At 43.0% G+C, this 23,604-nt stretch overlaps 1 protein-coding gene across 1 annotated transcript in view; it reads right to left on the bottom strand.

Moving 5' to 3' along the window:
• TENM4 (teneurin transmembrane protein 4) overlaps positions 1 to 23,326 on the bottom strand; it is a 374,463-nt gene extending 351,137 nt beyond the window's left edge. Inside the window, 2 exon segments of the mRNA XM_074146667.1 lie at positions 17,941 to 18,210; positions 23,104 to 23,326. Coding sequence (XP_074002768.1) covers positions 17,941 to 18,210; positions 23,104 to 23,326 — 493 coding nt within the window.
• Between the last annotated feature and the right edge of the window lie 278 nt (positions 23,327 to 23,604).

Below are 23,604 nucleotides of genomic sequence, written 5' to 3'. Positions count from 1 at the left end.
GATAGCTTCCTTTGTAGGATTGGGAAAGGAGGAAGGATTGTGATAAACATCATTACTAGCAAGTAATTTTTCCCTTTCTGATGCAGCTCCGCAGTGAGTTTGTTATCTGCCTGCATGAAAGATCTTTTCAAGATGTTTCTAGTCCCCAAGGAAGTGAGAGACTAACAGATTCTTCCCAATAATAATAAAGGGGGGATGTCAGGGGGGAGAAGATGTCTCTCTTGTTCCTCTAACACTTGACAAAGCACTTTCCTCCCCCTTCCCAGCGCTACTCTCCTAAGCAGTTAGAAGGGAAATGAGTTTGCTTGCAGATATTTTTGTTCTCTAGCTAGAGAAACAAATGCGTTCACTGAATATAGCTCTGCCAAGAAAATAAGAACATGGGCAGGACTTTGAATGGAGTCACTGATGGGAATGAAGGAGAGGAACAGTTTGCTGTCTGAATTGCTCATCAGGAAGAAATAAAGGTGAAGAAAGGGAGGGAGGAAATAGAGTTGTTTGAGTAAGGATACTGAATGCAAAGTCTGAGTAGAAGAAACAGTAAATGCTGAGAAGAAGCTGGATGAGTCTGAGTCATGCAACAGATTTATTTTTTTTTTCTGAAGCTATGTAAAACAGACGCTGCAACAACCCACCTCAGAAACCTTTCATGCAATCGGGTAGGAAAAATGACCCCAGTCTCAGGTCATGCCTTTTTTTTTTTTGCAGGGCCTGGCATGAGGGCTAGTGTGGAAGAACAGGTAATGCCATTTTCATGGGGGCAACAGGGATCCAGCCACCAACAGCTACCCTTCAGTAACAGATGGACAAAGCCAAGCTCTTGTGCTCCTCTTTCGTTTGCCCAAGTGGGTTGGGATCTCAATGTTTTCATGTGGTGGCATCTCACAGGTTTTATGGCATGTCATGATGATGAAAATTACTGACTGCTTCCTAACTTCCTGCAGGGCTGGGGCAAATCCTAACTCGTGGTCTTCCCATATCAGCTTTCCTAACACAGTGATATTTTAAAATACTCCCTGCTAGTGACCTTCTGAACTCCCTGTAATTCCTAACATTCTTACTTTAAAATATTAGAAAACAGAGTCACTAAACAGTTTTCAGACAGTATTTTTGCAAGTGGAAGGTATGTCTGCATACTTTAGAAAATATGCAAGTAAAGAATCTGTTAATTTTTAATATTTTTTTCGTTCTATTCTGGAATCCTATTCATAGACTTATCTAGACTTGGAAACTTACCAATATAATTATTCCTGGAAAATTATTTGGAAATATTCATTTCGAAGTAACTCTCTACGTGGAATCAGAATGATCAGACAGATACTGTGCCAAAAGAAATGATGCTGAAATAATTATTTCATAACAGCCATATCAGTGTATTTCCAACTGGAGAGGAGCTCGCATGCACAGGAAGGAAGCAAACCCGATTGTCTCCCTCCTTCCTTCCAGCCCTTGTTTTACAGCCGAATAAGCAATAATGAGGCTGTAGATCTATGTCTTCTTCTTAGAATCCAAAAGGCTTTACAGAGTCTGTTGGATGAATTTCAACACCCTGTTCAAGTCCAAGGAGGAAATAAGCTCTTCCAGAAATTCACCAATCTTCCTTTTTCTTCTTTGAGTCTGGCTGTAGCTCAAAGGAACCTTATGGACCATCTGTCCCTCCTATCCTCTCAACCCCCACATGCCACCATCGATAAGACATCAATCTGTGAAGCAGCTCTGGGAGAGATTTTTTTAGTAGTTTCTCCAGGAAAGCATCCGTCTGATTCCTGTGCAGAATCTATCTGCTCTTTGTGTCTGCTGGGGAAAAGGGGTATTGACATCTCCCAATCTCTACCATGGTCTGGACATTCTTCTCTTGAAGGACACAAATGTATTTGCAAGAACTTTAGACGAAGCCAAGAATGAATTAACCAAATCCAATTCAGGGAGGACAGTGATAAACAGGGTATGGCTCTTTTCTTCAGAAGAAAAGAACTAGAAGAAGGTTAAGGACTCAGTTCATCACTGTCTATGGGGACATGAATTTATTGGGGTACTGCTCAGGGGCAATAATAGATGTTAGAGTGTCTAGGGTGTCTTTGGGAACACTTCCTGAATATCCTACATTTTGTGCTCTTGTGGGACCAACCATAATCTGATGCTGAGAATGCAAACCTCCAGTGCCACTGACTGAGATAAAAACGATTGGGGGCTGCATTTGCTTCAGATTCAAGACCGCAGCTCTTCCTAAAAGTTTCCAAAAAGCCCTTCTGCTCTGAGGTGGTAAAATATCCCCCTAAGAAAAAGCACTAATCCCTGCTCAAGTATACCTTTGGAAAATGATCTTTTCCATAGCCATGTGGCTTACAGAGAGTAGTCTGAACTCCTCTATATCACAGCTGCTTTCACCCAGTTGTCCTGTTGATTTTGTTTGCCTTCCAGAAAGACATCCAGGGTTGAGTTAGAAGACACCAAGAGCATGGCAGAGAGATGCTGCTGGGATGCTGCTTACCCTGACCCCATGACTTTACAGAGCCAAGACCTCCAGGCTGTCACCCTGCTGCATACAATAGCTTTCACTCCCATCCAGCTGTAGATCATTGCATCTGCCTGCATTGTACTGTGCCTGTTTAGACCCTGTCCTTACAGCTTTTTATTTGTATTGTTTTACTACTCTATCTAGTTTGAAAGTCCACATACCCGGCAATGAGTTTAAGTTTTTCACTAGATAACCACTAAAATGTTGAAAAGCATCATACTGAGTTCCAATACCTGTGGCCCCAATAGGTCCCCTTTTGGCCCCAGAAAATCTGTATCCAACAGTTAATGTATCAATATATTTTTATTTTTTCTTTTGTTTTTTTGGTGTTTTTTTTTTGTCAAAACAGTGCTAGTTTTTGACCAAATAAGGACTCGATTCATCCATTTACACTAAAGAGGTTGGACTGTCCCTGATGTTTCACCAGGGCTCTGCTTCAATTCACACAAATCCCAAGGTCTAAGAGAAACAGGAAGAGGGTTAATAATCCAAAATCCATATGGAATCCAGCCTACTTGCTACCAGATCACATGAAAGAAGATACCCCTCCACAAACAGGCATGACCTCCATCAAAGGGAGTTATGAAAATATCCTATTCAGCCTTAATAGGAGCCATGGAGCCATTTTGTGAGTTGATCTCTGCTTTCTCCTTTCTCCATTCACAGCTTCAACAGAAGGAAAATAAAGAAAGCAGATTTGTCATGATTTGAGAGCATACCAGTGGAAGAGGTCCTATGGAGACAGAATGGGAAGGACTCTCCTTAGGGGGAAGCACACTTGATCGACATTCAACAGCCAAAACTATTCAGGTGGGGCTGATGGACACTGAGACTTGGAAGAGGACAAGGAGAGCACGTTTCCCCTGCTGCTGTGTATCACAAGTCTGGTTTAGGCATATAATTTACAAATATACACATCTGTATTCTCTTTGCATAAATGTCTATATCAACCTTTAGCTGGATGCCTGTGCCAATGCCATGCAGAACTCAATACTTAGCAAACATGTAAGTAACCCTCTCTTTATCAACCAAACTTATGTTTAAAAATGGAAGCCTGATTTGCCTGAAAAGACTTGTTTTCTCTATAACTCCATCAGGTGGCATTCCTTTTAAGCCCTTTCCCTATTCTTTAGTTTGTAGACTGATCCCATGCCAGGTTCTCTACTCTCCTGATGCCAGAGTAAGTGCCTGCAATGTCCAAGGTCATCACCTTCCTTTTCCTGAGAAGTGGCCCAAGATTAACGCTACTTCAGACTTCTACAAACACAGCTCTCATTTCATGACAATCCCCAGGCATATGATGGGTCAAATCATCAGTCTGGGAAACAGGCTTTTTCTAAGGACAGGCTGGAGAGCTGGGCAAGGAAGAACCTCATGAGGTTCAACAGGGAAAAGTGTAGGGTCCTGCACATGGGGAAGAAGAATGTTAGGCACCAATACAGGTTAGGTGTGGACCTGCTGGAGTCAAGTTCTGAAGAGAAAGATCTGGGGGTCCTGGTAGACAGAAAAATGACAATGAGCAAGCAGTGTGCTCTTGTGGCCAGGAAGGCCAATGGGATCCTGGGCTGCATAGGGAAGAGTGTGGCCAGTAGGTCGAGGGAAGTCATTCTCCCCCTCTACTCTGCACTGGTGAGGCCACAACTGGAATACTGCGTCCAGTTCTGGGCTCCCCAGTTCAAGAGAGATAGGGAACTACTGGAAAGAGTCCAGCGAAGGGCAACGAGGATGATTCAAGGATTGGAGCATCTCCCTTAAGAAGAAAGGCTGAGAGAGCTGGGACTCTTTAGCCTGGAGAAGAGAAGGCTGAGGGGAGACCTTATCAATGCCAATAAGTGTCTCAAGGGTGGGTTGAAGGAGGATGGAGCCAGACTCTTTTCAGTGGTTGCCAGTGAGAGGACGAGGGGCAACGGGCACAAGCTGGAACATAGGAGGTTCCACTCAAATATGAGAAGAAACTTCTTTACGGTGAGGGTGACAGAGCCCTGGAACAGGCTGCCCAGGGAGGTTGTGGAGTCCCCTTCTTTGGAGATTTTCAAGACCCACCTGGATGCAGTCCTGAGTAACATGCTCTGACATGCTCTGGGCAATCCTGCTTCAGCAGGGGAGTTGGACTAGATGATCTTTATGGTCCCTTCCAACTCTAAAAAATTCAGTGAAATTCAGTAAGGAAAGCTGAAGAATGCATCCAGCAAACTGCACGTGTGCTGCATTTACCCGCACTCTCTCCCAGAAGGAACACATCCTGTTAAATGCCAAGGAGGAGTAGAACCAGCTACAGGAAAAGTTTGCTTTGTTGAGCATTAATAAAACTAATGGGGTATGTTTATGTAGCACCTTTCATTCCAAATGATCAAGTGCCTTGCTAGCCTTAATCATTTCACCCATCACTGAACTGCAGACACCTCTGGGGTGGAACATTAACAGCTGCTCGGTAGAGCACAGCAGCAAAACAGAGCAATTTAATGGAGGAGAAACACCCTGTCCAACTGCAGGTGTAAAGGGAATTTTGTTAAGTGGAATGTAATTATCCAAAGCAGTGGTACCTAGGAGAGAGGGAGATATTTCCCTCAATACTCTAATATTGGGCTATTTTTCCAGCCCCCATGTTCCTGGGGAATCAGCATCTCAGCCTGGCTCCGGGGTTGCAGTTGAATCTCAATTTAATTTCCATCCTAAGGCTCCCAAAAGAAAAAGCATCTTGGAGATTTTTTTGTGAGTTTCCAGATTCCCACTCTTTCAGCCAAGGAGTACCATTTGCCTATTTAAAACACCTAAAACTAACTAGAACCAAACGAAGAAGGTGGCTGGAGATGGAGGCTCAATATATCCATGTTCCTTACAGGCAGCACGAGGCTCTGCACATTATATAAAAGGGAGAAATCATTGTCCTTAAACTATTCGTGGCAGGGTGGCTTGATTTAAATTGTAATCATGGTTTAAACCAGCAAACAGAGAATCTTGATTTAAATAATCAGTTTTAATCTTGTTGTGCATGTGTGCTTTTCAGTTATTTTCTTTTAAAACTGGTTGATTCTCACTGATTGGTATAATTTGCTGCTTCTTTTTGCTAAATCAAAGAATATCCTATATCTATACATATTTATTTCAGCAATTATATAGTTTAGCATGCATTTATTCAGATTCCTACTTTTTACATTTTTTATGAAGGGAAAATGGTGAACAACAGATTTCTTATTCAGTAGATGATTGCTGGATTTATTTTTTTGTTGTTGTTGTTTTTCATTTATCTGGAATTCACGTCAAGCTGCATTTAAATGGAAACAGGAATTCAGTCATAATTTCACCCCCCTCCTCCCAAACCCAGTGTAATAAAAGTACTTGAACCTGCTGGAGATAGGAGAAGAAAATAAGTCTTGCACAGAAAATGAGTTGGCATTAACAAAGACAGCGCTCGCAGTCGCTGGGGAACTGGAACCGAGGTGCGTTTCCAAGAGAGGTCGGCAATGCTTCTTCCTGGCTGGCAATTCTGGCTTAAATAGCTCCCAGGTGTTTTCGCCACCCCACCCTCAGCTGCTGGCCTTTATTTGACCCAAATTGGGAAACTTTTCTGTTGGGTGGGATTTCTGCTGCTCTACCCAAGGTTGAACTGATGCTGTGGTCCCATGGGAGTTGTGAAATCACAGCTCTGTGCGCTGACACCCTGTCCTTGAGGAAAAGCTTTAACTCACTACTTTTAGGGGTGTAAATCAGAGTTGGGCTGCATGAGCAGTTGTACTGTCATGACAGTAGGGATGGAGAACCACTTCAAGGGCAAGGGAATGGGTACCTGGGGTTGCAACCTCTTAAACCAGGTGTCTGCCCAGATTTAACGTGTCCTGGAAGTTGCTATAATACATCTCATCTCTGGTTTTATTTGTGCAGATCTTCCCCTTGTCAACCGCTGGTGGATTTCTCATTTCTGTACACACTCGTTGATCTACTTCATAGAATCATAGAATGGTTTGGATTCGAAGGAACCTTAAAATCATCTAGTTCAACCTGATGCCATGGGAAGCGACGCCTCCCCCTAGACCAGGTTGCTCAAAGCCCCATCCAGCCTGGCCTTGAACACCTCCAGGGCTGGGGCATCCACAGCTTCTCTGGGCAACCTGTTGCAGTGTCTCACCACCCTCACAGCAAAGAATTTATTCCTCATATCTGATCTAAATCTCCCCTCTTTCCATTTAAAACTGTTACTTCTATCGCTCCACTCCCTGATCAAGAGTCCCTTCCCATCTTTCCTGTAGGCCCTCTTTAGGGACTGGAAGGGGCTCTAAGGTCTCCCCAGAGCCTTTCTTCTCCAGGCTGTACAACACCAACCCTCTCAGATTAAGTCATACTTAAATGACTCAATGTAAAATGTAAAAAAATCTGCCTTTCCACCTGCAGAAGAAGCAGCTGCTGTCAGGACCTGATCTGGCACCTCCATGGACCAGCTCTAGGTGCTTACCCAGAGACTTCAGCCAATTCGCTCCTTGGATTTTCCTTAAAACTTTGGCAGTTAAGACACTCGTGGTTTGGAAATGATCTAAAAGTTATTTACAAGTTTCTAACAGATTATTCTGAATTTAAGCCTTAGTCGAGGCTGCCGTAATTTCCCATTTTGTTCAAACAGTTTATTTATTAAAAGAAGAAATGCATATTTGACTTAAGTTTAAAACCAACCCTGTTTCTATCTCCCCCACTACAAAGTGACCAAACCAGGGCAGAAGCCTGTGTTTCTGAATGCAGCAGAAAGCTGTTGTTTTGATGAAGTAGTTAGTTTCTGAGTTTGCCATGGCTGAAGTTGGTTGTGGAAGCCCTGTAGCACTTTGGGGGGGTCATTAAATACAGCAGTGAGAAGAGGGCTGTGCTGGCTGCTGCTTCGTGCTGTTGGCATGAAAAGGTCTCGCCTACGGAGAGGAAACAAGGGGAGAAAACAGCCACTGCCTGGGTGCTGCGGTGAGGGAGAGATGGCACATTTTGGAGCCTTTTGTGCTGTTTTCAGCGAGGGCCCTAGGTGCCTGTGGCCATTAGAGGACCCAGGAAGCTCTTGTGATCTCCAGGAGAGCTTTTTGTGTAATAGCTTGTGCTGTACAGTTTGTTTGACACTCTCTGTCTCACAGTCGCTCAACCCATGCCTTGTAAATAAATGCAGCAGCAGTAACAACAAAAAGCAGCTTTTTTTTCACGCCCCCAAAGATACTCAGTGCACATTTCAAGGGCTCCCTAAGCCAGTATTTTAAACACTTGAGTGCTGAAAAGTCACTTAATGTCTTACCAGAGAGAACTGGAGTACAGTTGCTTTATTTGCTGCTATCCATGTCTTTGATTAGAAAATATTGGGGTTCACAACTTGAAAGGGGGCGGAGAAAAAAAAAAAAACAAGAAAGAACATCCTTATTTTCTAACAGGGAACTGAGATAAAGAAAGAAAGAGAAATGAAGTGATGGAGTCAAAATTAAGCACTGCCCATAGCAGAGCCATGGATTAAATCTCTTAAACTGGAGTCCAGCACCCACCCAAAAGCAGACCTTCTCTGAGTCCCGTAACATGTCTGCTCCCCCAATGTCTTTGTATAATTTAGACATGTGGCAAAAACTTATTTTTGATTGAGCCATAACAAAGTTACATTTGTAAAATGTTTACTCGACATGAGCACCAGATAGGAATTATTATTTTCATACATGTTTCAAAATGATCACGGAATCACGGAATTGTCAGAGTTGGAAGGGACCTCTGGAGATCATCTAGTCCAACTCTCCTGCTGAAGCAGGATTGCCTGGAGCACATTACTCAGGACTGCATCCAGGCGGGTCTTGAAGATCTCCAGAGAAGGGGACTCCACGACCTCCCTGGGCAGCCTGTTCCAGGGCTCTGTCACCCTCACCAGAAGTTCTTCCTCATATCTGAATGGAACTTCCTATGTTCCAGCTTGTGCCCGTTGCCCCTCATCCTGTCACTGGAAACCACTGAAAAGAGTCTGGCTCCATCCTCCTTCAACCCACCCTTTAGATACTTATAAGCATTGATAAGGTCTCCCCTCAGCCTTCTCTTCTCCAGGCTAAAGAGCCCCAGCTCTCTCAGCCTTTCCTCATAAGGGAGATGCTCCAATCCCTTAATCATCTTTGTTGCCCTACGCTGGACTCTTTCCAGTAGTTGCCTGTCTCTCTTGAACTGGGGAGCCCAGAACTGGATGCAGTGTATATGATCTGTGCTGCAATGGACAAAACAAAACAACAACCTGCCTTAGAGCGTATAATTAAAGTTTTTAGGGGCAGTTCAAAGAAACACTGAAAACTTTGCAGAATTAGGGCAGCACTGCATTTTTAATCACTGCCCTGGATTGAATAAAATGGCATTTTTGCCTAAAAGTTAATCAAAAGCCTCTGAGAAATAAAGCAATGAGATTTTAATGAACAAATTCTCATGGCAGAAGCTGTGCTTCTCTTTATTTGGAGCTCAGTGCACACCTCTGGGCACGGGTAAAACAAAAATAACGTGCTCTTTCCTCTTGCTTTGTTCTGCTTATGGGTGGAGACACATCTCCACTGGAAAAAGCCAAACCAGATACCTCGAGGGGCACTGGGGAAGACTGGACCAGATGTGGGCTAAGGTACTGTGGGCTGGATCTAGAAGCAGATGTGGTGGTCCATGTGGGAATTCAGAATTACAAACATGAGCATATGGAAATGCTGGACTGGGGAGGAAGGCTGGAGAAAGGAAATAGTGCTGTACCTCTTTGAAAGGCTGGGATGGCGTGTTGACATGTTCTGCCTGTTGCAGCTTGGTCTGACCCCTATGCATCCAGGATGAAGCACAAAAAGAAGGAAAGGCAAAGGGAAAACAAGCTTTGGCTCCCTGGTCCATGCTTAACCCACAGGCTTAACTGAAAGGCAGGGGTCCTTCAACTGCAGAGATAGATATCACCATTTTGACCCTTCAGCCGTCACCCCTTCCTCGTTTGGATTTATTGTTCTCTATAATCTTTTGCTTTTCTCCATGCTGCTTGTCTTTCATCTATCCCAGGAGGGCTGGATCCTTTGCTTAGGGTGGAGCTTGTATCTGGCCCTAAAATCAAAATCCCTCCCCAAGTGCCCATCGAGCTGCAGGTCCATTGTGACCCAAGCGCTGATGTCCACTCAGTGTCCTGACTGTAACCCTCACCCCATGGCATCATCAGCCATTCCACATTGACACTGCACACAAATCCCACCCTAAAAACAGGCTGGAAGCAAAGTATCACTATTAAAAGAGCAATAGGTCTTTTGCCGCTGAACCTGGCTGTGTACCCCCTTGGGTGTTTCACACCAAAAGGAGTTATTTATGGCACTCGGAAATAGTGTAAAAAATGCACAGATTTACTTCCAGAATACTTGGCAGCTTGCCAGCAATATTACTAAATGCAATTATTTCCCTCAAAAAAAGTCTTCATGACAAAGCAGTTTAAAGTGGCGAAGGAAAGGACAAAAATTAACAGCATAATTGAAAAGAACAGTAAATTCTTACCTATTAATGTTATTTCTACATGCCCTCTCCCCCAGAATTCAGGCTATTAGTGAGTTTCTAGAGTTTGGGTCTTTTTTCCCTGCTTAATGGCTTCACCATCATCATCATAATAATAATAACGTGAAACCTACACACTAACCTATATTGAACTGCAGTTCATTACAGCAGAATAACATTGTGAAGGGTTTTAATGTCAGCATCCTTTCAGACGCAGATTACAATAATACAGACAACACATCCTCTATGGGACATACCATATAGGAATAAAAATAATAAAAAAGAAAATGGAAAGACTTCTTTTCCTCTAGAGGCAAACAGGCCAGTGATGAGACAGATCAGCCCCAGAAATCAGTGGGAATTCCTTCACTGTGGAACAAAACCAAGATACTGATCACTAATGCAGCAACTGAATTATTAAACTGAGATCAATCCCATGTACCTTCACCTCCTAAATTGGGAGTGCGGATGCTGCTGGCTCCCTTTGCAGTCCCTGGTGTGAGCTGGGTGATACCAAAGGGACAATCAACTCCTGGGTGGGTTGAATCCTGCCTGAGAGACAGTGGCATCCACTAGATTCCTCATTTGAAAGGCGTTTTTTTTTACACCCAGTGGACAGAGGATTGGTTGAACGTGGAGGGAGATTAAGGGTCTGTTGCCCTAAACCCCATCAATTTACTGTCCCATCAGGGCAGAACTCTCTCTGAGACTCTTGTGAAGAAGTGAGATGGTGCCTCACCTTTTTGCTTCAATGAGCCTTCTCAGGGCTAATGTCTGAAAAGGACAAAAAGACAAGAGGACAGAAAATACGAGGAATCCATCATCAAGAATTCCAGTGGTTAGAAAGTCGGATCACAAGTAAAGAAGATATAACAGCCTTCAAGGGAGCCATTTTTCAGTGGAGAATGTAGCATTTGGGATAGTCATGTAGCTAAAGTCTCCTTTTTAGGACTAATATTCTTCATAGGAATATTAGTATCTTTACGGCTGGAGAACCTGAAGGCACATTCCTTCTCCTGACCTTCACATTTCAAGTGATTGCCAAGTCTCTGAATATCTCATAAGGCAGCTTCAGTAGGCTGCAATATCCAAGCAATTTCCATGTACTTTTAAAATGGGGAATTTCTTGCAAATCCTACCTGGGAAGGAGCAGGGTGAGAATTTTGAGGAGCTGAAACACGGAAGGGAATTAGTGAAAATTCCCTTCTGGATCTGCTACTTGTTTTTGTAGTTCTTCACTAACTTCTGCAATCGATGATGGATCTTCAGTAGTAAGGGTTCTGGCTAATTTTCATTTCAAGCTGAAACATCTTGTTAATATTAAGGTTACAACTGATAGGAGGCAAGTGAAAGATGACAGCCAGCAGATGCCTGATCTTGACCGGGTAATTCTAATTTATTCTTGTCTTCCCCTGATCAAAAGGCATAAGGGAAGCTTAATAAAGTAAAGCTCATAGCACATTCCTTTTTTTTTTTTTTTGTATTATTTATTGTAAAGAATGTTGTGTTTTGTTTTTTCTAAATCTCCTTTATGAATTCTCTAGAGTCTGAGTATCACGTTTTTGCCTACATCGTTTGCAGAAGCAGCATGTCTGAAGCACACACTCATTTACTGGAAGTACTTTATAAAGCACTATTTAATTCAAAGGAGAAAAAAAAAAAAAAAAGAAAAACAAGATGATGTTGCTGCAACCACGGTAACAATATTAACAATAGTGTGTATGAGCCTGAAAGGAAATTACTCAGCAAAACATGGTAATAAAAAGAAAAGTCACCGTGGATTATCAACCGGGGTGTTAACAAATAATTTGTAATGCTGAGATTAAACAGCAATTCTGGCACTGCTAATTGCACTGATATATTGAAATGTATTTTGGGCCAGTGATTTGGGTCAATGTGATCTGGCAAACAGGAAGGTGAATGTAAAGAGACTGAGTAAAAATCCTTCTTCTGCAGAAGTTCAGAGCTATTTAGGAGAACCTTATAAAGCCTCTGGTAGCAAGTATAGGCAGCATTAGGAGATGAGCTCTCAACAACCAAAGTGAACAAGAAAAACACACAGAAATAATAACCATTTGCCTAGAGCTCCCCTGGCTATTGTAAAACAGCACTGAAGACAAAATATTTGGAAAAAGCTGATGAAATTTTAGAGCATGTGACTTGATCATCTGGACAGCTTTCTGATTTAATAGGAAACCAAAATAAGAACAAGGAAACTAGCGGTGAACAGCATGTTGCAGTGTATTTAACCAAGAGTACTGGGATTTGTACCACCCTGGCATGCTGACTGTTTTGCAAAAACAGCTAGTTACCACCATACACCTAGGACCTGTTATCTAACACTGCTGATGGCAATGGGAGTATTTAAAAGCTTCAGTGAGGTCTGTAGCAGACACCACTGAATAAGTGAAAGCATTAGTTAAATTTCTTAACTACCCAGGAGAAATAAAATTGTATCATTTCTTTGGTGTTCCTTATTTGAAAGACTTGTCTTTAATTATTTCCCACTGTAATGTGCCCCTGTGTTTCTAAATGTCTTCTATAAGCATTCAATTCTATCGAGTCCTGATTTCCTATGCAGTTTCTCAAGCACTCCTTCCAGCAGCAGTAATGGCTTAAGCAGTGTGGAAGCAGAAAGTGTGGCAGTTACTGCAAGAAATGCTCTTTAAATCATGTATTATGTCAATTAAAATGGCTAAGAGTTGGGTCTGTGACGGTAGAGCAGGCAGAGCCATCATGTGAGCTTCCCAGCTCCTGATTGCCAGTACACTTCAGTTTTACAAAAGCCTGTAAGAATTTTCCAGAAAGGCAATTTATTTGATGGGAAAGCAAAAGTTAAGAGTTACACATCCCACTACCTTTCTGGTAAAGTTGGTAAGGCATGGAGAAGAGGTTTGGATATTGGGCTGGCTGTTTGCTTGACACTTTTAAAGCTCATTTAAATGCATCCCAGAACAGCAGTGACTAAAAGAAAAATTATTCCTCTCTGTAGGATGTGGGTCCAGCAATGTAAAATGAATTGGTGCTCTTAATCTTGTCACCAGTGAGTAAGTGTCTGTATTGCTATAGTCACCGTACCACTTTTGGCACCGACTGGTGATTTCAGAGGTGAAGCCAAAGACAAATGGACCCTGAGATTAAACTGCTCTTCCTAAACAGAGGTGACCAACGGATGTGTGGTGGAAGCGTTGGGGCTGTTCGTACCTGTGTCCAGTTCATCATTAAATGGGAGATTTGAGTCTGGCAGTGCCGTTCTCATCCCTTTTGCACACACGAAATGCATGCAGAATTGTTTGCAGCATGACATGTTCCCTATGTACTTTTGAATTGTGAAGACGGAAAGAAGCAGCACAGCGCAATTTGACAGCAATGGTCCTGCAGCCTCAATTTTGGCTTCCAGGGTGGTTAGATCTGGAATTTTAGTTCATGTCTACAAATCTTTCAGTTCCACTAGATAAGAAAATGCCGCACTTCAGCAGCACTTCTGCTGCAAGAATTTCTTTACACAATATATCACAATTGAGCATCTCCAGCTCGGTTGAACTGTCTCGAGACATCTGATGTTACTCATCCTGCCTGTGAGATCCCTCTGGCCTCTTGATACTGCCCACATTCTTCCCAAGAGGAGATGACGACAGGGAGAAACATCAGCTCCACTCTGCACATGTACACAGCATTAATCACTGCTGATTTGTCCTGCTAATGAAGAAAACCGCTCCCCCTCTCTCCTGCTCCTTCTCATGTTTAACCAACTACTTGCTTTGGTGGATCTTAACATCGAGCCCAGATTAAAACTAAAGTGAATCTTTAGTTTGCCTCAACTTCTTTGGAATAGGTGAAAGTTAAACTGTACTTGGGTTTTTGGTCTTTTTGTTTAGAAAAGGGCTGCAACTGCACTTTCACAAAGACAAATTTTAAAAAATGCAGTTGGCCCAGGTCTAAAGTAATCCCTCAGCGATTGTACTGAATAAACCAGTAAGCTCTTTATCACATTGAAGGCAGAGAAAAAAGTGTTTTGTTTTGTAGGTTTTTTTTTTTTAGGAGACCTAGCTGATGCCTTTTAACTATTTTGTGTGCTTCTTCCATAGAGAAGGTGGAGTCAGGCCGTTCCTGGAGATGCTCGGTGAGTGGATGGGAGGCAATATACACGAGTTGTGGCAGTGGAAATTTTAACTGGCTCTTAGAAGAAGAGTTGTTCACAGCAAATGTGGTCAGCACCAGAACCACAGGGCATAGAGGTTGTGGTCCCTCCATTCTAGGAGATACTCAAAGTGTAACTGAGCAACCTGATCTGACCTCAAAGTTACCCCTGCTTTAAGCAGTAGACTGGACCGGAGACCTCCGGTGATGCCTTCCAACATAAATTGTTCTGCAGCACTGTATTTTTATGATAACGTCTTTATGATTAGAAGCATTTTGCTTTTAGTATGTGACTGACTTGCTGCAAAATAAGTCAATTTCTGGAAGACTATTACCTTGCTCTCCTTCATTGTGCTCTTCTCTATATTAAAGCATTGCTGGCTCAGTAGAAAGCCCGTTCAGGGTTACCTGAGGTAATGCTCGTTAACTCCAGGCTCTGATCCAAATGACCACTTCAGGAACTTTTGCTTGAATCACTCTTGCTGAGAAACAGTGCGAACTAGTGTAGGAAAGAGGTTCTCCTGACTTCATTGCTAGACTTCCAGGAACCAAACTCCCTGCATGGATCTGAACTGCTAGTGGGAATTCACAATTTCAGCTTAGCCTAGATGGTCATGCTCCGGAATAACCCTACATGAAGTGCCTGCTACATTAGCAGTACAGAGTTATGGCATTATCCCTGGATAAGGTGTGATAACTTGACCTGTCCCCTCTGTCCCCATACTCTGCAAAGTGACTGTGCAAAGCCCAATGGAGGGGAAGCCACTGGGGCTGTTTGGATGTGCAAGATCTGAGCTAGAGTTATAACTCAAGCTAACTCTTAACCTAGTAAAAGTATTCAACCTCCTGGAAAGCCTGGGAACAGTTTACATAAAGCAATGCATGGCTTTTCATGCCAGCTGCCCGTGCAAGTGATTTATGGACTGTAATATGCCATGGAACCAGACCACTTCATCAGTTTCCTTAAAGACAGAGAGGTGGATTGGGGCTGCACTCAGAGAGCAGTGCATCTCTTCCTTCAAGGCATCACCGCTCCTCAAATAAAAGCCAACCTCCCATTTGAGGGAGCCAGACCTCTCATTTTCTAAGAACACAATAAATGTCTCGGTAGAATCATGCTTCGACAGCTTTGGATTTACAAACAACAGAAGCAAATTCTGATTATTTATTTTGGATAAATAATGAACAGCATAAAAATCGCTGACGTTAACCTTCATTGGAAAAGTTGGTTTAATGGGCCCCATAAAATCTTCTATTGATGGCAGGTTCATAAAGTTCCATATTGACTTCAGCTAAAGGCTATAACTTCTATCAATACTGTCAACAATTAATATTGACTAATAAAGGTATCCTGTAAACTGAGTCATAGCATTATGTTACTTTATGCTGCCATTAGCAAAATTTCATGTCTTCTTGAAAACATTTCTCCTATAAATCTGGGGATTCTCAAAATAGCCTGTGTGATAGCTAGCAGCAGAGGGCCCGGAGTAACGCTGCTTCTGCTCAGAGTGAGGAAACACAGAGCAACCTTTGCGTTTGCCAGACAAAGCTTCTGAGAGGATCTCGGGCTTTGTTTTCTCCGACAGCAGGTTTCAGGTTGTGAGGAGTTTGTGTGCAAAAGTTTCTTACATCTTTATCGGTGCCGTGCAATTACAAAATGAACATTTTGTGTACGGTTAAGACTTGTCCTTAGTCCTTAACCCCTTCTCCCCTTGCAACCTTTGTTTGGATACATTTCTACCACCAATTCAACTGCAATCCCTATATTGAAATGATATGTTTTTCTCTCAGCTTTGGACCAGTTTTTCGCACCTGAACCTGGCTGATGTCTCTCCTTTCTTCCCAGGGAAGTCTAAGCATCAGCTGAAGCTCCCTAACAGCACCGTTTGGATCGTAACATTTTCCCTCAAGTTTCACCACCTCTTTTTTGTCCGTATGAACAATACAATTACATATTAGCCAGCACTGCTAGATTTTATTTATGCTACACAGACTTTGTATTTTTGAGTACGACACAGCCTTTCTCATTCAAAACACTCAACATTTAAGACTGCAAATGCCTAGTGTCCAAAGAAACTCCTTCTGCATTTGTACAGCACTTAGAAACCCCACAGGTATGTTCTCTACCTTTCTATCTTCCCTTTTCTAATTGCAATGAAATGGTGGTTCAACAAATGGTTAGTGTGTCATTAAATTTAAGGGAAGAGGAATTAGAGGTTGTCTCAGTCCTGACATGAGTACTACTGCCTCTGTTATTAGTTTCAGTAAAGCCTTTCAAGGCATGTGCTGTTGCTAATGTGTTGTTGCTAATATAATTTCATTTGTAAGTGATCTGTAGGTACAAAGTTGCATTTGCACATGTAGAGATAGCATTACAGAAACCTGTGAAAAAGAATCTGGCAGCTAATGTAATTCTTCTCTCTTAAAAAAAAAAAAAAAGACAAAAATTCTGTACTTTGCTTTTCTTAGTAGGCGTGGAAAGAAAAATGTATGGGATAGGATCACAGCCTGCTCATACACCAGCATGGAAAGCACAAGAGAGTGCTTTGGATACAGGAGAATGGGATGGAAGTGCGAGGTGTTTGCTTTTGGTTGTTTTCTGACAATTTCTTGGGAATGTACAAAACTCCAATCGACCCCAATGACCCCTCTGGTTTTTGATCAAAACACAAGGCTTGGAAGCAAAACAATATCAGCAGGCACTGCGTGTCTGCCTGTCCTTACGAATGCAACCCTGTAAGATAATACATTAAGAAACATAAAAAAAATTGTAAAAATAATTTTAAAAGTTTCTTCTGTACATCCTTTAAATGCAAGGCCATTTATCTTTGAACTTTGCCTAATATATCATTATCTCCGAGCAGAAACTTAATAAGCTTCGGCTGTAATTTTGTTGGAGTTAAACATAAAATCATGTGGGTGGTGTATGTCTCACTGTGTCATGGCTTCCCAAGGAAAAGTTATCATCATTTGTCACTATAATATGGTGGCAAAAAGCATAAGGAGAACAAGCAATACAGTCATTTCACATCAGCTTTCTGCGCTGAGCTCAAGCTCCCGATGACTTGTACGCCGTGGCTATATTAAGAAGCAGGCTGTGCCATAATTGAATTAAAGGTGCAAAGGCATATAGGGCTGTGCAAAACCCCGGGTCAAGCTGCAATTGAATCACAACCCTCTCTCCTTCCTACACGGCTTGGCAGAACTGCTGACCAGAAAGGTTCACAGACCTACAGAATGCACGCAGGAGTCCCCCACAGCTGGGGACACAAAGTTAAAGAGATAAAAAAAAAAAACCCGTGACCTTCAGCTTTTATTTTGCACGAAGAAAAAGGCTTCTAAAAATATTTCACCATCATTTTCCTTCAGAGAGCAGTCAGCCGATTTACATAAATGAAATGGCTCCTGTCAAGGAACTGGTGAGGAAAAGAAGGAAATTATCTGCCCCGAAAATCTGTAGCAAAGATAAGAGCAGCATCAGCCAGGGGAGGGGAGATTTAAATGCCTTCTTGTCTGAAAGGTCGCTACAAAAAGCAGAGAGAGTATTACAGCCACTTAATGATCTCTGTCGCTGTGATAAATAAGTAGGAGCTTCTCCAGCAGTTTATTAACAAATACTCTGTAGGACAGTACAAAAGGCCACGACATGGGGCTATTAGAAGAGTGTTTTCATTGAGCCTGATAATAAAAAAAACCACAACCCAACACAAAACCTAAGGAAGATTAAGGCGGAGTGCTAAGAAGAGGCATTCCTGGTAGAGCTCGAGGCTGACGTCGCATGCGCTGTCACCACTTACCGGTCTCGGTGTTCTCGTGCTCGGTGTCGGTGAGGGTGAGGTTGGAGTTGGCCCGGCTTGACAAGCAGGAGCTGCGTCCGGACTTGGTGTTGCGTCCCCAGAGCCTGACGGGGTGCTCGGGCGACATGACCACGTCTGCCTCCGTGTCGGCATCCGAGCCGGCGCTGATGGAGTAGCCGCAGTGAGGCAGCCCGATATCAGTCCGGTACAAAGTCCCGTGTGTGGGCGTCACGTCTTCAAGACCCAGCTCTCGCAAAGAGAAGTTGGCTCCTGGGAGAGAGCACAGCAGCCTGGTTACTCTTTAATAGGGGATGCTTTCATCCAGCACAAATAAATGGCGGAACCACTCATCCTCTGTCTGCAAGTGGGGGACAGCAGCTCTCAAGTCCTAATGTTGTACCAAAAATTTCCCTGTTTTGTGGTTTTGGTTAGTGGGAGACCAAGTGACCATGCCAAGACCAAAAAGCAGCTGGATTCCTACTTCTGGAACTTGACAAAAACTCAGAGCGTGTTCAACAAAATCATTGAATTTGAAAGCAAAGACAGATGGAGAGATGGTGGAATTCTTTAGGAGAAGCAAAAAGTAATCTTCTTGGGAGAAAAGCAAAATGAGGCATGCAATGATTAAAAGTCCTACCATACACCTGGCAACTCTACTACAGTAGGAAATTTGAGTGACTTCTGCTCATTGAAATCCCTGAAATTACCTACTGAGGATTTAAATTTCCTTTGTCAATCTCACTTTCCCCTTGCTGACCACTCACACCTTGACTCAGTTTAGCTATTCATTCTAATACAGTCACAGCAGAGGTTATTTGGCTGAAAATAGATGCAATTGTTTAGCTGACTAAAAATATAACCTGAAAAAAATGACTTTGGAGTTCATGTCTAGTTACCTGCAGAGCTTCAAAATCAGACCAAATCGATGTGGACGTGAATTCAAACATTAGCACACTTTGTTCGGAAAGTTGCACGAGAAATCTGGGGAGAGCAATTAGTGGCTCCATTTTTATCCACATGTATTTATTAATGCATGCTTTTCTTTTTTCAGCCCTCAATGTCTTTAAAAGATTTCTCGGCCACCCGTGAACGCCTTTAGCTGCACAGTGCACCCCTGCTCCTGTTACGCTACGCCTTGATGGGGCGGATTAAGGAACTTTATCTATAACCAGTAGGAGGCATCAGGCCCTGGATCGTGGCCACATACCAACACTGGTGATCAAATTCAGTCTAGCTGGCTTCTTCCTGTTATTTCAATAGGTAAATCCCCTGCAATAAAAAGAACCTGCCAAGTCTATGCACAGGCCACAGACTCAGTTTTAAAGCAATGTTTGCAGCTCAGACTTATTTTAAGCAGATAAATCTGGATACATGATCTCCAGGAAAGTTCAGGCCCAAACCTACCTTTGAACAGTGAAGTTCATATCTACTCGTTATCATCAGGTCTGGACCTCAAGGCTGTATCCAAAACTGAGTTACGATTCTGTCCCTGCTCAAAACCCCACGTGTGTGTGTTTCTCTCCACATTTCCATTTGTTAGTGTTAAATATCACAGGGTGGAAAATGCGTCTCCAACAGAAACAATCAGATTTCTACTTTTCCAGAGTCTGGTTTCACACTTGTGGACCCTGAGCCGTGCTGCATGGAGAAGGTCTCTTGTCATAGCACACATGCAGTGAATGATCAGCTGGCCCCAAATAGATGCTCTTTTACTACACTTCTTCATGCAGTTGTCTTTGCAGCTCATAGTGAACAGAGAGACGGTGTTTGAATGCAAGGTGAAGAATGGGACTGGACAACATTTTCACGTAAAGGTCAGAGGAGGAACTGTTTGATGTCAGGAGGAAATAAGCGTGGCTCAGCTGGTTATAGATCTACAGCTCGAACTATATAAAGACTATAAAGCATTCATGAACTTCACACCTTTTTAATTGACCAAACAAGACTAAAGCTTTCAGACAGAGTGGACAGATAAGGTTGCTTGGGGCTCACACTTCCATCCAATTCTGGGGCCTTGCTCAGTGAGCAGCATGGAAGCTTGTGGCAATTTAATCCATTTAACTTGATTGCAAAGTGGTCTGAGAGAGCATCCTCTACCACTTCATGGCCATGAGGCAGCAAATGAACTTGACCTAAGTTATAAACACAAGAAAGCAATATCTCCCCAGAGACCTCGTTCTACTCTTCCAGTTTTGACTTTCGTGCAAGGCCAGGATATTTTTTAAACCATCCTCCACTGAGTACTGGAAAACGTCATCTTTTGGTTTTGCTTGTGTGTTTGAGTCACTGATGGCAAGTTCCACCTTCCCCTGAAACAAGCCACATGCAACATCATCAGACTCATCAAAGTGCAGCATGACTGATGCTCTCCAGTAACAGCAGCTCATAAATTATGAAAAATGACTGCTACAATTAACTGAAAATCAAATTTATTTGCAATAAACAGCAGGAGATGCATTGATTTTCATATTCTATGCTCACTGTTGCCTTTTAAGCTGGAAGAACTCAAGTCAATAAAAGGGAGATAATAAATATCTGAGACTTTTTAATTCAGATCTGGTCTATTTTTTCCTGTGCTGACTTGCACGTTTGCTGGCACTCTCACTCCACCTAAAACCATTTAAATGCTGACTTGTTTATTTACTGAATCTATTTGGTCAATTTGAAATATTTCCCTCCTCTGCCTTCCAAACCAATGCAGGAGAGAAATTCACTTTGCCTTGTTGATGTTGAGCAGGCTAATAAGGCTTGGTTTCAGTTGGCATGAGGCCAAGCAACACCACAAAGTGAGGTCCATTCATGGTTTTCTGCCAGCAGAAAATGTGGCACAGCGTCTGGGGTTATTGTTAACGCCCTTCAGGCTGGTTTTGGGACTCTCAGGATAAACTGGGAGAAAATTATAAATTGAAAAATCTGTGGGTGATATGTCAGAAGTAGAACTGGTGCCCTGACATATTAATCTTAACTTCCTCTCAATTAATTTCAGCCACTTAGACCAGTGGTTTTTACTGTTTCTAGGGAAACAGTATTTTCACAAAAATTTTCCTATCACAAAATTTTCCTAGGGAAGCATGAACTTGTGCTTAAGAAATTTATACCCCCTGTCAATAGACTGGCTTTTCTTATTTATCTTTTGTGGGCTTCTTAGGAGAAGTCCCTGAACCTGCATGGCCTCATAGACCCTCAGGTTGAAAAGCGCTGACCTGTACTAATTCACATCTATCCTGCGTGGTGAATATATTGTATGAAGTGAGCAAACTCAATGATCTAAAAGGTTTCCTTCTCTTTATAACTTTGTAGATTCCTTAGAGAGGATGAAGTACTTCAGAGTTGCTAAGAGGGAAACTCCTTTTATGATTGCCAAATATTACTTACAACACCTATTGGCCCTTTTTGTTAATTATTGCCTGTTGCAGTTATCCTGAAATACAAACACCAAAGCCACGTACACGAAGCTACTTCTGCAAGTCATTTTGCTTGCAAATGCCTTACGGATGAGTCTTGCACCAAAACCACAAGTGCATGGTGTCTGAAGAGTGAAATTAAGCAGCCCCCAAGTTAAACGAGTGCATCAAATGCATTCCCTTTGAGAAATCATCTCCAAACTGCAGAGGTTGTACTCAGAGCAGCTGGGGTCAGCTATTTTATGTTCGTTGTCTGGAATGTTGCCTGCTCCATTTGACTCGCTTTGCCATTTTATGCTTTTCTTGATGGACTTCTAAAAATAATTTATGTGAAGCCCTGCTTGGTTTCTGAGCTAAGACACTTGTGTCTCTACAGAAAAATGAAGATGAGACTATAGCAGGGGCCAGAAATCTACCTCACATAGGCAATAGCAGCAGTGAAAATGTAACGACCCTGACTTCAGGCTAGCAATAAAAAGGAGAATATCTGGAATATTGATGAGGGCTGTGGAGCCCATGCTGACTCTTGAACCTCCACATCTGCACAGATACTTTGACCCAGATTTACCAAGTCCTGAAAGTGGTTCTCCTCTAATATTGGAGCATGTCCCCATCTCAAACCTACAGCCCGCAAGCCACGTACAAAGCCAAGGGTGGTTCATCCCATCTGCAGCTCAGCTGCCTCCCTCCTTCCAGGCCTCTTGGATTTTGCTGTAAGACAGATGGACAATGCGAACAGTGGCACTGCCCCCTCATTGTTTTCTGCCTCATCTTCTTGCTGACTTCCTTCATGAGAGAGCAGGCACATGATGTAGTGTTGTGGTTTAACCCCAGCCGGCAGCTAGAACCACACAGCCTCTCGCTCACTCCCTCCTGATGGGATTGGGGAGAAAATCAGAAAAGTGAGGAAGAACTCATGCGTTGAGATAAAGACAGTTCAATAGGGAAAGCAAAAGCTGTGTACGCAAGGAAAGCAAACCAAGGAACTCATTCACTGCTTCCCATGGGCAGGCATGTTCAGCCATCTCCAGGAGAGCAGGGCTCCATCACACATAATGGTTACTTGGGAAGTCAAAACACCATAACTCCAAATGTCCCTTCTGCTTCCTTCTTCTTCCCCCATGTTTATACACTGATCATGATGATATATGGCATGTAATATCCCTTTGGAGAGTTGGGGTCAGCTGTCCCAGATGTGTCCCCTCCCAACTTCTGCACTCCCAGCCTACTTGCTGGTGGGATGATATGAGGAGCAGAAAAGTCTTTGAGAGCTTATCAACAACTAAAACCATCAATGATTTACCAACACTATGTTCATTCCACATCCGAAACATAGCAATATACCAGCTGCTAGTAAGAAAGTCAACTTTATCCCACTGAAACCATGACCCATAGTGAAAAGGTCTCCTGAGCAGTCAGGGCCTTTCCACGCCATCTCAGTACTGTTCAGCATGTGCACAGGGGGTCTGGTCTCATGGGGTGAAGTGGCAGTTGGAGGCAGAAAGACTAAGACACAGAAAATGTGTCTTGGTAGACGCTAATGAACACAAACCAGTGGTATCTCACTTAAAGACAAGCATCCGTTGGTTTGCACGCGTCCCACATCTGTGCAATACAATGAAGGTGTTCCTTGCTGCTCTCTTTCCATATAAGTCCCTTTTGGCCTCAGAGCCCTTCAAAGGTAGCCTCCCACCCAGTCCCAGCTCTCAGCTGATTAACCCCCTGCTGCTTCCAGCATCATCTGCTGAAGTGTGCTCACCTGTTCGGCAGAATTCATCGGCCTCCTGATGCACCATGTCTTTGACCCGATTGCTGTAGGTCAGCCTGGAGTCTTGATCATAAGCCTTCAGGGTCTCGCTGGAGCTGTAGGACTTCTGGGGTGCCTTGCTGTCCTCACTCTCGGCTGAAGAGCTGGTGTAGCGGCGCTCAGTGTCGCGGCGTCGAGTCAGAGATCGATACGGTTTCCTTTCCTTTACATCCATGGCACCCTTGTCTGAGTATTCAACATTAAAATAATGACGTCCGTGTGGTGGTCAGATTGGAACAACCTGAAAGAGAGAAGAAAAGAAATAGGATCTAAGTTCATGCCTTTGGGCACCTGCAGGTTAATTTGCTTTCTTTATGCATTCTTGCACTGAACAAAAGAGAGGCTACTTAATGGACTGCAGGAAGACCCTCTTAGAACAATTATGGATGGAAAGCAAGTCTCAATTATGTGTGAGTCATTTGATAATTGCCACGGCTAGTGGGACACACACAG

The sequence above is a fragment of the Numenius arquata genome, chromosome 1, assembly GCF_964106895.1.
Source record: "Numenius arquata chromosome 1, bNumArq3.hap1.1, whole genome shotgun sequence".
NCBI lineage: Eukaryota > Metazoa > Chordata > Aves > Charadriiformes > Scolopacidae > Numenius > Numenius arquata.
Note: the sequence above shows the minus strand (reverse complement) of the source record. Positions and strands in the feature narration are given on the sequence as shown.